At 47.7% G+C, this 13,705-nt stretch overlaps 1 protein-coding gene across 9 annotated transcripts in view; it reads right to left on the bottom strand.

The window, feature by feature from the left end:
• TBCE (tubulin folding cofactor E) overlaps positions 1 to 13,705 on the bottom strand; it is a 193,279-nt gene that overhangs the window by 24,075 nt on the left and 155,499 nt on the right. For all 9 annotated transcript variants that reach the window (XM_066596011.1, XM_066596009.1, XM_066596008.1 and 6 more), the window contains one exon: positions 3,869 to 4,022. In XM_066596011.1, the coding sequence (XP_066452108.1) occupies positions 3,869 to 4,022 (154 nt within the window). The remainder of the gene's footprint in view (positions 1 to 3,868; positions 4,023 to 13,705) is intronic.

Genomic DNA, 13,705 nt, shown 5'->3' with positions numbered 1-13,705 from the left:
CTATGCTCAAAGCCTAATTTTAAAACAAAGATTTAAACTAAAGTTTTACCCTCATCACTTAATTGATACAGCCTTTCAAAGAGCAAGAAATAACCACTCCACTAGTGATGATCCTCAAACCCATAAGATCCCCCATGCCAATCATAATTCCAACCATAATTTCGTTACTATCTATAATTCTTGACGTACCAAGATGAGAAGCATTTTAGAAAAACACTGGCCAGTTCTATTACACAATCCTTTTCTCCGCATTAATTTACCGTCCCGGCCACATATTACCTTCAGGAAAGCCCGTACCTTGAGAAGCATTTTAGAAAAACACTGGCCAGTTCTATTACACAATCCCTTTTCTCCGCAGTAATTTACCGCCCCGGCTGCATATTACCTTCAGGAGAGCCCGTACCTTGAAAACCTTCCTGGCCCCCAGCAACCTCAGAACCACTAGACCTCCATCGACACCCAATCATCATATATTTCCTACAATTATTGGATGCTACTGCTGTGGAAAAATTAAGTGTAAATCCTGTAGCAACATGTGCCATAACAAACGTGACTTCACCAGTAGCATAACTAAGGAATCTTTTGCCATAAAAATCATTTGTCAACTGCTCATCCGGCTTTGTCATATACCTACTGGAATGTCCCTGTAACCTCCAGTATGTTGGTCACACCACCCAAACTCTGAGATGCAAAATTAACAAACACAGGTGCAACAGTACAAATGGCTTTTTAAACCATAGCGTCTCTAGACATGCATCGTTAGCCCACAGCCATAATTTTCAGTCATTTTCTATCACTATTTTAGAACAGGTCCCTCCCCACACAGTCAACAGATTCGAAACGTTAAAAAGAAGGGAGAGGTTTTGGATCTTTAAACCTAATACAATTCTACCCATGGGGCTTAACAGAAGCTTGGAAAACATCATTGAAGGTTAACTGCGCACTCCAGTCCCTGTTATCTACCACCCTTTTAAACCCTTTTATATATAAATTTATTTCCCCATTCCCACCTCCCCTCTCCCCCCCCGGATGCCCCATTAACATATTACTCCCTCCTCCATAAATTTCATCTAAATGCCAAAGCAGCCAATGTTCCAGTTTTTATGCCATTCTAATTTCAAGAGTTCCCTGCCCTTCCAGTCCAGATTTCACCCATTCCAGTTCTTGGTTTCCTCAATACCATTTTTCTTCAGTTCACACTCCACACTTTCCCTACATCACCTTCAGTCCCCACCCCCTTCATTCAATTCCTTATCTCCCTGCCCCCCTAGACCTAGGACCAATTAGAATTCAGGGACCCAATTCCCTGCCCTCTTCCCCAGCATATATAAAATCACTCTCTCCCTGCTCACCAGAATTTCTCCTGCTCTTGCCCTGGCTGGCCCTCACTACACAGGTAAACAACTCCTAGTAATCTCATTTCATATTCACCACCTCTCCTTTTTCTTTTCTCTCTCTCCAGCTCCCCATGCAAGCATATGACATTCCTAAGTTAACCCCCCACCCCCGCTCGTTACTGGAATAATTCACACCATCCATTCTCTCATTTTTTTTTTATCCAGATAGCCTAATCCTTGTTTAACTGACACCATTATTGCATTTCTATCTTACACCTATAGGATTAGGCTTGTTTTTGTCCCAACATATTTCTAATCTTTCTAGGCAAACGGGATCTCATTATTAACCCTTTTTGGGACCCACCAATTGGTAAGTCCATTATAGTTTACTTATTGTATTGATAATATTACTCCCCTCCAATCCTTCCTGTTGTGTGAACTTCTCATAGCTTTATTATACATTTTATATATACTTTGTAGCATTTTTATTGTGAAAACCAACATTCAAAGCTGTATTTATAGTTGAAATATCTATTTACAAGCCAAGTATATTACTATTTTATACTGTGAGTTTTTAAAAATATATTATTTTATACATGTATACATATTTTCTATGTACTTACATTTTTATCACATTTTTGCTGTATAATCTTTTCCTATACATATGGTCATTGATTTTAGACCGATTTTTAATAGTTTTATGCATTTTCATGTTTTCCATCTATCATTTTCTACATATACTAAATGTACTAAGGCGTTTTATTTAGGACTACATCTAAAGAGAAGTTTTTCACACCTTTGGTCACTTCCTGCTTGCTTTAACCTGGAGTGTTGCGCCTTCTCCGCTGCCAGTTTTTAGTCCTATTCTCTTGCTTTGTGGGTAGTCATTTCTTGCTGTACCTATTTCTCCTCTGTTCTGTCCTTTGTGGGTAGAGTCATTTCTTGCTGTACCTCTTTCTCCTATGCTCTGTTCTTTGTGGGTAGAGTCATTTCTTGCTGTACCTCTTTCTCCTTCTGCTCAGGAACCAGTACCATGCCTCCCTGCGTGAGAACCTGGTACTGGTTCCAGAGCAGTATGGGTGCAGGCTGACTGCTGATCCTCCTGCTTCTTTGGGTCACATTATTCCATTCCTCTGCTTCTGCAGGTGCACTGGACATTTATTTTCTTTAACATTTTGAAGATTTTCTTCTACTCTGTCAATAAAAACCTCACCTTCCTTAATGGGATGAGGAATAGGGAATATTACTATTCCCTACTTCAGTGGGGCATGTCTCTACTCTGACACGGAGCACTCAGTGTTGACAATGTCAGACAGTCGCATTCTGTTTACAATGGAAACATTAAAGAAGTCGTTTAAGTTAATTTCGGAGCCAGAATAGGAGAATATAGGAGGTTTTATTGTATGTGGATCACAAGTAAAAAACAAAAATCTAAAGGCCCAGTTACACGCAACAATTATCACTCAAAATTCGTTAAAATGATGGCTTTTGAGCGATAATAATTGTGTGTAAATGCTACCATCATGCACTTTTTGTTTGAAAAGTGACGATTTTTAGTTTAGCATAAAAACCATAGTTCAGACCACAGGCTGGGAGCAGGAGATAATATTGTATTCTCTGTGCAGTCCATGGCTGAAAACAGCCCACAGGCTGTTATCTCCACAGGAGCAAGAGATTACATTGTTTTCCCTTAGCAGCCACTGGCTGAACAATAGAGCTAATTAAAGAGCTGAGACCTCCTACTGAGCTCTGCAACAGCTCTGGGAGGCTCATTTGCATGCAAATGAAGCCGATAGTGCTAATGGGCATTAATACCTATTAGTTTTAAGCGATAATTTTGCATAAAGTACGGTCATTCTCCTTATCTTTTGAACGAATTTTGAGCGATCATCATTGCGTGTAAATGGGGCTTAAAGGCCCATTTAAACGGGACGAATGTCGGGCAAACAATGCTTGACACTGGTCCCGGCACATACTCAATCTCGTGCTGCTGTACAGGAGTTAGTATCGCTGGCTCACAGCGGGGTGGCTGGAGATTTTACTCCTCGCTCTCCTTCGCCCCTCTCTATTCACTTAACATATAAGCCGTTCAGCTCATCGTCCATCGTTTACGCTGCATAAACAATGATTGTTCGGTGTAAATAGGAGCGGTTCAGTATTGGAGAGGGGCAGGGAAGAGCGAGGAGTGAAATCTCCTGCAGCCTCCCCACCGCCTGTGAGCGAGCCAGGGATACTAGCTCCCGTGCAACAGCATGGGAGCGAGTGTATGCGGTGAAGAGTGTCGGGCATCGTTTGCATGACATTTGTCCCATCTAAATGGGCCTTTACTTTGAGAAGCAATTTAACACCTACTAGTCAATTTGTCTGAAGCATTATCAGTGCTAATAATGCATGGACAGCACAATGCAGAGCATCTTAAAAGTAAGACCCACAATCAACTTCTGTGGTTTTTCTGTGCCCATAAGTTTACTTTCTATTGTTTCCAGATATATAGTGAATTAGGAAAAAATTCCAACAGGAGTATTTCTTACTTTCTAGAAGTTCACTGTATCGAGGATGTTCTATCAGAAACTCCATAGATGGATTATTCATGTCACTGTTCTGATTTCCACCCGATTTTAGCCATTCATTCCCAAATATTTTTCGGTAGTCTAGTTCAGCTCCCTTTCTTTCTTGTGGCAGAATCTGTCAAGACATAACACAAAAGTAATGTACGGGACATTACATAACTCCAAGACATTTTAATTTACATTGAATGTTTTATGTATTACATATCACAAACGTTTTTCTAAAAGTGTGGTATGTAGAACACATTACTCTAGTCTTCCTCGACGTGCTATTCCTAATATATTATATGTCCTAATTCAGTTCTCAGATTAGGGAAATGCTACTTATACAATGCCATAAAATATCAATATAGGTCAAAAGGAATGTTTCCATCAAAATATTTAATGCCATGTTCATAGAACAATATGGGTTGCGAGAGCTTGACCAAAATATTAACCAAAACCTCATTTATTGGCTGGGGGAGCCTGGGGTGCCAATGTTCCCTCAGTTTTGAAGCACAGGACAAGCAGCTGGCCTTTATTCGATAGAGCACTGCAGTTAATCGGTGGGACTGGCACGCTTTGTATGCTTTACCTATTTGCAAGCAGTCATGCCACTAATATATGGTGTATTGTTTTAAGGCCACACCTGGTACTAGAAAAAGAGGATTTTTACTCACCGTAAAATCTTTCTCACGTCATTGGGGGACACAGCAAAGACTATGGGATATAGCTACTGCCACTAGGAGGTGACACTAAGCACAAAAAGTGTTAGCTCCGCCGCTGACTATATCCCTCCCTGCCGACACCCGGCTAATCAGTTTGTATGCCAGCAGCCATGCAGGAACGGAAAAAACTATAGATTGCAATATGACACAAAGGTTCTAACTGTAATGAAAACACAGCACCATGTGTAAATTACAGAACGAGGGTCCTGGCCAGGACAAAGCACGGTGTCATATAGCAAGGAAGAAAGGGTGGGTGCTGTGTCCCCCAATGACGAGACTAGAAAGAGATTTTACGGTGAGAAAAAAAATTCCTATTTTCTTGCTCGTGTCATTGGGGGACACAGCAAGACCACGGGACGTTCCAAAGCAGTCTCCAAGGGAGGGAAGAAGGAAAATCCCCAACGCACGCAGTCAGTTTACAGCCATCTGTAACCTTCTGCCTAGTGAAGAGTCGGCTGATGCAAAAAGTGTGAAGTCGGTAGAACTTAGAGAAAATGTGTAGAGACGACCAAGACCCCCCCCCCCTACACCCTTGCTGACCGCCTTATGAGGCTCCCACTGCCCTGGCAGAGTGTGTTCTCACCCGAAATTGCGGTGTCTTACCCATAGCCTGGTAGCCCTTAACCAGCACTGAGTGGATCCAGCGTGAGAGGGCGACGTTTGGAGGTCACGAGACCACGACTTGGACACTCCGGTATCACAAATAGAGAATCAGAGCGTCTGAATGATGAAATCTGTTCCAAATAGATCTTCAGAGCCCGCACTAGGTCTAAAGCATACAGAGCTCGTCCTCTTGGGTGGACTACCAACAGACAGAGCGACAGCAGCACAATGTCCTCATTGAAATGGAAAGACGATGCCACCTTGGAGAGGAAAGAAGGAGCCGGATGCAATACAACCTCATCCTGGTAGAACCCGGTAAAGGGTGGTTTCGCTGTGACCCTGGAGACCCTGCAGAGGGAAGTATGCACCACCAGGAAGGCTACCTTCCAGGGTAATAACCGCCATGGTACCCTTGCTAATGGTTCGAACGGATGAGCCTGTAGGGCGTCCAAGACCAAATTCAAATCCCAAGGTGGTACCAGGGAGTGAAACAGGGGTGTGGTGTGAGAGACTCCCAGCAGGAAAGTACGCAAAGCCAACCTGAATGCCAAGGGGCGCTAAAAAAGGACAAACAAGGCGGAAATCTGTCCCTTGAGGTAACTGAGGCTGAACCCCATCTCCAGCCCATCCTGGCACCAAAGGACAATCCCTCTGCACACGCGATGATACACCCTCGACGAGGACGGCTTCCTAGCTTTAAACATCGTTGGATGACCAGGTCCGACAAAAAAATGGATTATACCTACCTGATAATCAGGTTTCCAGTAGTCTCCACGACAGCACCAATTGAGATTGCCTCCTCCTGATAGGACAGGAACACACTGAGAGGTTAAAAGCTCCCCCCCCCCCTTTCCTCAGTGGATTCTAACGAATTGCTGGGGTAGGAGCTCAACTTAAATTTATTTATTTTTTCTTCTTTTAACCGTGTTTTTTTAAAATTTATATTATATATATGTTTTTTTATATTATATAGTTTCTTTTCTATCAATTTAGGGGGGGAAGGTACGGGTGCTGTCGTGGAGACTACTGGAAACCTGATTATCAGGTAGGTATAATCCATTTTTTCCCCAGTCGTCTCCACGACAGCACCAATTGAGACGTACCAACTAAAGTTTCCCTGGGGTGGGATTGCTGCCGAGAGGACTTTGCGGCCGAAGGCCATGTCCTCGTCCTGCTGCACTTTTACCCTATAGTGTTTAACAAACATGTGGGGTTTCTTCCAGACTGCGGCTTTGCATATCTGCTCGACCGAAGCTGAGCTATGTTCGGCCCATGAGGATGCTACTGCCCTTGTAGAATGGGCTTTAAGAGCTAAAGGGATTTCCTTCCTGAGGGCTTTATAGGACTCTATGATGGCCAGGCGGATCCACCTGGCTATGGAGCTTTTTGCTGCTTTGCTCCCTTTATTTGGGTCACTGAACTGGACGAACAAGTTGTCGTCCCGCCTCCAGTGGCTTGTCGCCTCTATGTAGCCTAGGACTGCTCTCCTAACGTCCAGGCAGCTTAGGGTTTTTTCTTCCTCGTTTTTAGGTTTACTAAAAAATGAGGGGATTATTATGTCTTGGGACCTATGAAAATGTGATACTACTTTTGGCATAAACGCCGGGTCCGTTTTAAATACTAATTTGGTGTCCGAGATTTTCAGGAACGGGTGGCGAATGGACAAGGCCTGCAGCTCGCTAACCCGTCTTGCGGAGGTGATGGCTACTAAGAAAATGGTCTTGATAGTAAGCATTTTTATGGGTAGTGCTTCGATCGGCTCGAATGGTACCGTTGTCATGGCCCTTAAAGCCCAATTAAGGTTCCAGTCTGGAAAAAGATTTATGGGCCTAGGCCGTAATCTAGTTGCTGCTGCTAGAAACCTGTTGACCCATCTGTTGTCTGCGACCTTTGTGTCACATATGGCGCTAAGGGCTGCGACCTGGACCTTCAGGGTGCTTGGAGAGAGGCCCAGCTCTAGGCCCTCCTGCAAGAACTCTAAGATTAGAGGGATGTTCGGGATAGAATCCCCACGATCCCTTCCCTGTCTCCATGAGGAAAACCTTCTCCAAACTTTCTGGTAGATAAGGTGGGTAGTCTTTTTTCTGCTGGACATTAACGTTTCTACTACTCTCTCTGAGAATCCCTTCTCTTTTAGTGAGGATTCCTCAAGAGCCATGCAGTTAAGTGGAGCTTGTCTAGGCTCGGATGGCTCAGTGGCCCCTGCGATAGAAGATCTGTCCAGGTAGGTAAGATGACTGGGTCCTGGACGCTCAATGTTGCTACAAGACCGAACCAGCTTCTTTTGGGCCAGAAGGGGGTCACCAGGATTAGTGTGCATACCTGGGTTCTGAAATGTTGTAAGACTCTGGGGATCAACGGTATAGGAGGAAAGGCATACACCAGCCCCTCTCCCCAGTCTTGGCCTAGGGCGTCTACTGCTGTCGGACGATCTCCTGGCTGGAGGGAGAAGAAATTGCTTACTTTGGCATTTTCCCTGGTTGTGAACAGGTCCAATTGTGGGGTCCCCCCACTGGTTGATCAGGATTCTGAATGCTTTCAGGGAGAGAGACCATTCTCCTGGGTCTATTTGCCTCCTGCTGAGAAAGCCCGCTTTTTGGTTTAGCGTCCCCTTCAAATGGGTTGCCGTGATCGAGAGGATCCGGCCCTCTGCCCAGTGGAAAATCTTCTGTGTGATGTTTTGCAGAGCGGGAGATCTTGTGCCCCCTTGGTGTCGTATATGGGCGACCGCGGTGATATTGTCTGACAGTATCTTTATATGCTGGTCCCGTAGCGAGTTCCCTAACTGCTGTAGGACCTGCCATATGGCCTATAGTTCCCTGTAATTTGAGGACTGTTCTTTTGTCCTTTGAGGCCATGGGCCCTGAAAGAACTGGTTCCCCACATGCGCTCCCCATCCCCAGGAGCTTGCATCCGTTGTGATGCGAGTGGCTGGGTTTTGTAGCCAATGAACCCCTCTCCGCAGGTTCTCTGGGGATGCCCACCAACGCAGGCATGTTTTCACCGCGCTTGGAATGTACATTCTTGTCCCTAGAGAGGACTGCTTTTTTGTCCCACGTGGATAGAACTGAGGCTTGCAGGGCTCTGGTGTGAGCCTGGACCCATGCCACTCCTGGAATGCGTGAAGTCAAGTTTCCCAGGAGAGACATGGCTTCCCGAATTGTGCATAATCGTCTCCGTAAAAAGGTTTTGACTAGCCGTCGGATTTTTTGTATTTTCTCCTCGGGTAGGCAGGAGCATTGCGATTCTGAGTCGAGCATTATACCCAGAAACGTTTTCTGTTTGTCGGGATCTAGGCTGGATTTTTCCCAGTTTATGATCCATCCTAAGGATTGGAGAAGTTCTAGCACTATCCTCAGGTGTTTCGTTAGGAGTTCTCTGGACTCTGCTATTATTAAAATATCGTCCAGGTAGGGTACTATTAGGACCGACTTCGTCAGGTAGGCGGCTACCTCTGCCATAATTTTGGTGAAGATTCTGGGTGCTGAGGAGATCCCGAAGGGCAGGCATCTGAATTGATGGTGCTCTATTCCTTTGCCCATATCCACTGCAAACCTTAGGTATTTCTGGGACCCCTCATGGATCGGTACGTGGAAATAAGCATCCTTTAGATCGATAGATGCCATGTAGGCTCCTTTGGGAATCAACTTTATCGTTGAGGAGATGGACTCCATCTTGAATTTTCTGTATCTGATGCAGGTGTTCAGAGGTTTCAGGTTCACTATCATCCGCTGTTTCCCACAGGGTTTCCTTACTAGGAAGAGCCTGGAATAATGGCCCTGGGTTTCCTCGTTTTGCGGTACGGGGGATATTGCATTTAGTTGTTGCAGGTCCCCAACGCTTTGCTTTAGTAGGTGTAACTGTTGTTTGGAGCCTCCCGCGATAATGAATTTTCTTCTGGGGAGGGACACCAGCTCTATCCGGTATCCGTGCTCTAAGATCTTTGGGATCCATGGGCCTTCGGAAATCGCGGCCCCTTGATCCACAAAGCCCCCCAGCCTTGCCCCTATGGGGATGGCGTCAGGGTCTCTGCTTTGGCTCCCCCTGGTGGGGGTTAAAGAGGATGTTCCTTCCTCTGCCCCCCTTGGGGTAACTCCAGCGGCCTGTCTTGCCCTTGCCTCGGTAGGCCTCTGGCTGTTGCCTTGGGGCCCGGAAGAAGGTCTTCCCTCTCTGTGGCTTTTCTTCCGGGAATCCCTTCTTTTTGTCGGACTCCTTTTCTAGAATCTTGTCAAGGTCCGGTCCGAACAAAAGCTAGCCGTAGAACGGGAGGGCGCATAGCTTATTTTTTGAGGCTAGGTCGCCTGACCACGATTTCAGCCATAACACTCTTCTGGCTGAGTTAGACCGGGCTGTAGCTGTCGCCGAGAGTTTGACAGTTTCGGCCGCGGCGTCCGCTAGGAAATTTGTTGCCATATGCAGGATCGGAAGGGAATTTAGGATCTGTTCCCTCGGCGTCTTATTGGTTAGGTGTAGCTGTTGTAGCCATACCCCCAGAGTTCGCGCCACACAAGTGGCTGCGATCCCTGGCCTAAGTATGTTTGCCGCTGCCTCCCATAATTTCTTTAGAAGGCCCTCAGCTTTGCGATCCATGGGATCTTTTAACTGTGCGGCTCCACTCTTTTTGGTGATATTCTTGTGGACAGGGAAGGTATGCTTGCGCCTCTCCCCTAGTCCCCCAAATATCTCATCTTGTAGGGTACGTGGTTCTCTGGGCTCTTCCATTTTTAGTGTAGCCCTGACTGACTTAATCAATTCCAGTAAGTCATCCTGATGGAATAAGTATTTTTTGTAGTCCTCCTAATCTGAGGACTCCTCGGCCGCCTGTTCCTCTTGCTCCGACCCGATAGAACTCTCGGAGTCGGAAGGCTCGTCAGGAACATACGCCCTTTTCTGGTGTTTCGCTGGCGGCGCCAGCTGTGACGTTAGGGCTGATCTAACCTCTTCTTTTACCAGCTTCCTAACGTCCTCCCGATTCCTCTTTAACTAGCCTAGCTACACATGCCTTGCATAGAGGCCTCTGGTACGTAGCTGGCAGTTTTATCTCGCATTTTCTGAGTTTTGTTCTTGGGGGGGGGGGGTGTCTTTTTTATCCCCCTGACAAATAAAGCATTTTTGCGAGTAAATATGCAATTTTCCATACACAATACACTGGATATTTGCATTGTATTTTCTGCCGCAGGCTGAGGCTTCAGCTGTCTCTGGGGCTGGAGCACTCATTACTATACCGGTGCTGCAGACACCCTGCGACCTGTAGTGCTGGTTTGTTCTGGCTTCTCTCAGGTTCCTATTTTTTCTTAATTTTCGCACTCCTGCGCTAAGCCCCGCCCCCTCCGCGCCTGATGCAGACGCGATGACGTCATCGCGCTGGACACGTGACGCGGCGCCCCGCCCCCCGCTGTCGAAGGGCTTCCTGGAGCACCGCGCTCTAACTTCTGCAGGGAGGACGAGGGGGACTGAGGCTCCCGCTTTGCACCCCCCATGGGCCGCCGCGGGAGGAACCTGGCCCGGGGGTTACCACGCCAAGTGGCGTCCCGGGAGTCGTCTGGCTTGGAAGGGAGGACAGGCTGAGCCACTGCCCTCCGATCCACCTGTAAGTAATCCTGGCTGGCTTCTCCACCAGCTCCTCTCATAGATCCTGCCTCCTGGCAGGACAGGAAGACACTGAGGAAAGTGGGGAAGGGGGGGGGGGGAGCTTTTAACCTCTCAGTGTGTTCCTGTCCTATCAGGAGGAGGCAATCTTAATTGGTGCTGTCGTGGAGACGACTGGGGAAAACTAGATTTTGTAAGGAACTTACCTAAAATGTCTTTCTCGCCCGTTTCATTGGGGGGCATGGCTTCGACCTTGAAACGTTCAAGAACAGAACCCAAGGGGTGGAAATATATAAGCAGCGCATGTCAAGAAGCGAAAGCAGCTGTTTAACCACAAATAGGTGCCTAGGCATCTCACACGCTCAGAGACAGAGCAAAAAGGGGGACCGAGAACCAGCCTACTACTGAGAAAAAAGGGGAACTCCCAAGAAGCTTCAAATCAGGCACCCGTTCTAGAAATATGTGCCGTAACACAGCCTGAACATATGGGGTCTCTGGCTCAGTGACCCTGCACTGCCGGGAAGTGGGGCCAGTGCGAGGAAACCACCACAGAACACCAAGGCTCCACCAGTGTTGTCAGGAGCAACAGCGGAGAGCCAGGGTGACCAAAGAACCTCCGCCCAATAGCACATCCCGCTTAGTAGAGACACGAGTAGACTGGGCGAGCCGAACGTGACATCAGCACCATCAGAAAGAGGGGATAAAACTAAAGCACTGGGGCCCCTTGACAGGCGACCTAGTTGCTGAATCTGAGCCTCGCTGGTCTTTTTGCAAAATCTTCCAGAGTTGGGAGGGTGAGCGCTAAGAATTGAAAAAACAGTATTAGTATATACCATCTCACGGTCTCCTGCTAGCAATCCTGCAGGAGGATCACAGCATGCTACCAACTCCGTCTGATTAAATGCTTATCTCGTGGTCCGCGCTCTTACCTGCGTAGGAAGGCTACGTGGAGAAATGCTGTAGGAGTGAAGTCGCAGAGTGCTCTGACTACAGAGTACTCCTAACGGCAGCAGCCTAGAACATGCCTAATAGGGGAGAATACGAGGCCCGTTCGACATCAGTGACCCATGTGTGCATTAACACGGCTGACTGAGTCTGCCGTCCCAGTGCTCCTAGAAAGCCACAGTTGCTGGTTTGGTTCCAAGGCCGCCAGCAGAAGGACTGGACCCATAGTGGATCGGCATGTCAGAGCTGACCGGAGGGGAGCTAGTAGATGGATCTACCGCCCCTAGGCACCCCCCAGGCTACCACTTTCTTGACTGGATGTCCATCCCACATAGCGGCGTGAGTGCACATAGTATGGGGCCCCAGCCCACGTATACTCCTGTAAGTGAGGAAAGTGCTAAAGCTGCCTGCAAGGACAGTGCAGACAGGCCACCATAGGGGAAGCTAGCCATCAGGTATGGCTCCCCCATTCCGGAGTGTAGAAAAAAAGCAATATGTCCGTGGACTTTTTGTGCCCAGTATTCCTTCCCTATGGAAGGAACTACTAATATCAGCAAGACCGGAGTATTGCTGATAACCAGTCTGAACACGGCTGAATGCAATCTTGTACTGCATCGAGAGTGCACATGGCACGTGCTTCTTGCCTGCAGTCATGGACACGGACACTGCGCCAAGGCTGCCTGTTGGGAACTGCAGGTGGCACCCCTCAGTGAGCTAGCTGCCAGGCAAGGCTCAACTCGGTTTGTCCAGAGGCTCCCTGTACGAGTACTCCTTCCACATGAAGGGTACCACAGGTGTCAGCACGGCCGAAGCGATGAGTCTGGGGATTCCCTGTGTGAGTACTCATTCTACATCAAGGGTACACCAGATCTCAGCAAGGCCGGAGCCATGCTGGCAATTAGTACAAACACCGTAGTTTGTAAAGGCAAGATATTCTCCGACCGGATATCTCCTCGTACTGCAGCGAGAGCGCACATAGTATGTGGCTCTGGCTGGCCCCTGACTGCATGTCATCCTGGATACAGACACTGCTTTAAGAATCCCTGCAGGGAACTGCAGCAGGGCAACAGGCGAGGCTCAACCCGTATTCTCTGTTGGATGCAAATCTTGTTACGTCAAGAGAGCGCACTTGGTATGTGGCTCTGGCCGGCCCCTGTCCGCATTTCATCCTGGACTCAAACACTGCAGTACGGCTGGCTACAGGGAACTGCAGGAGGGGCAACAGAGGAGCTACCGATAAAGTAGGCTCAACCTGGTCTGGAGCGTGCATATATGGTACCACAAGTCAATTAACTCGAATACCATTGTTCCCCACATGAGATAACCTGTAGCTCGGTGTAAATCTTGTACCGTGTGCAGGTATTTTTCCCCATATGGGAGGAACCACAGGTCTCAGTAGGACCAGATTCACACTAAGATTGACCGCGTTCGCCCTCCTGAGTAGGAGTAGATTGGAGAGTAATACTACTCCATCAACCTGCAGGAGGAGGTAGAGCCATGGCACCTAGGAATGGGGCACATAGCCATTGGTGAGGTGGGAAACACGATTGTGCAAACACAATAGAACGCGCGACAGCCAATACCTACATGCCCATGGCGGTACCAACCAAGTCATGTGACCTCATGTAGAACACGCCTGGCTACACAGAAACTGCCAGCCAGTGGCTACCCCAACCAGTGGCCGGGCCATACCTTAAAAGCCGCCTAGCCGAAGGGGGTGTAACCTGAGACATGGGACTGTGAGTTGCTTCAGTGAGCTACCGCTGAACCCTGGCTATCCACTCTTATCCTCAGCATCCACAGACATCACTCAACCTCTATGGGACGCACCAGACAGCCTGGAGACCGGGGAACACCAGGAGGGGAAGAAATGGGCCCCCTGGACGCTTACATGGCCCACTTCTCAAAATGGAAAACAGCTCTAGCAGGTCCCAAAATGGTGCCGCCGCTAGACCAG

This window comes from Eleutherodactylus coqui, chromosome 3 (assembly GCF_035609145.1).
Source record: "Eleutherodactylus coqui strain aEleCoq1 chromosome 3, aEleCoq1.hap1, whole genome shotgun sequence".
Classification (NCBI taxonomy): domain Eukaryota; kingdom Metazoa; phylum Chordata; class Amphibia; order Anura; family Eleutherodactylidae; genus Eleutherodactylus; species Eleutherodactylus coqui.
This window is presented reverse-complemented; position numbering and strand designations above follow the sequence as displayed.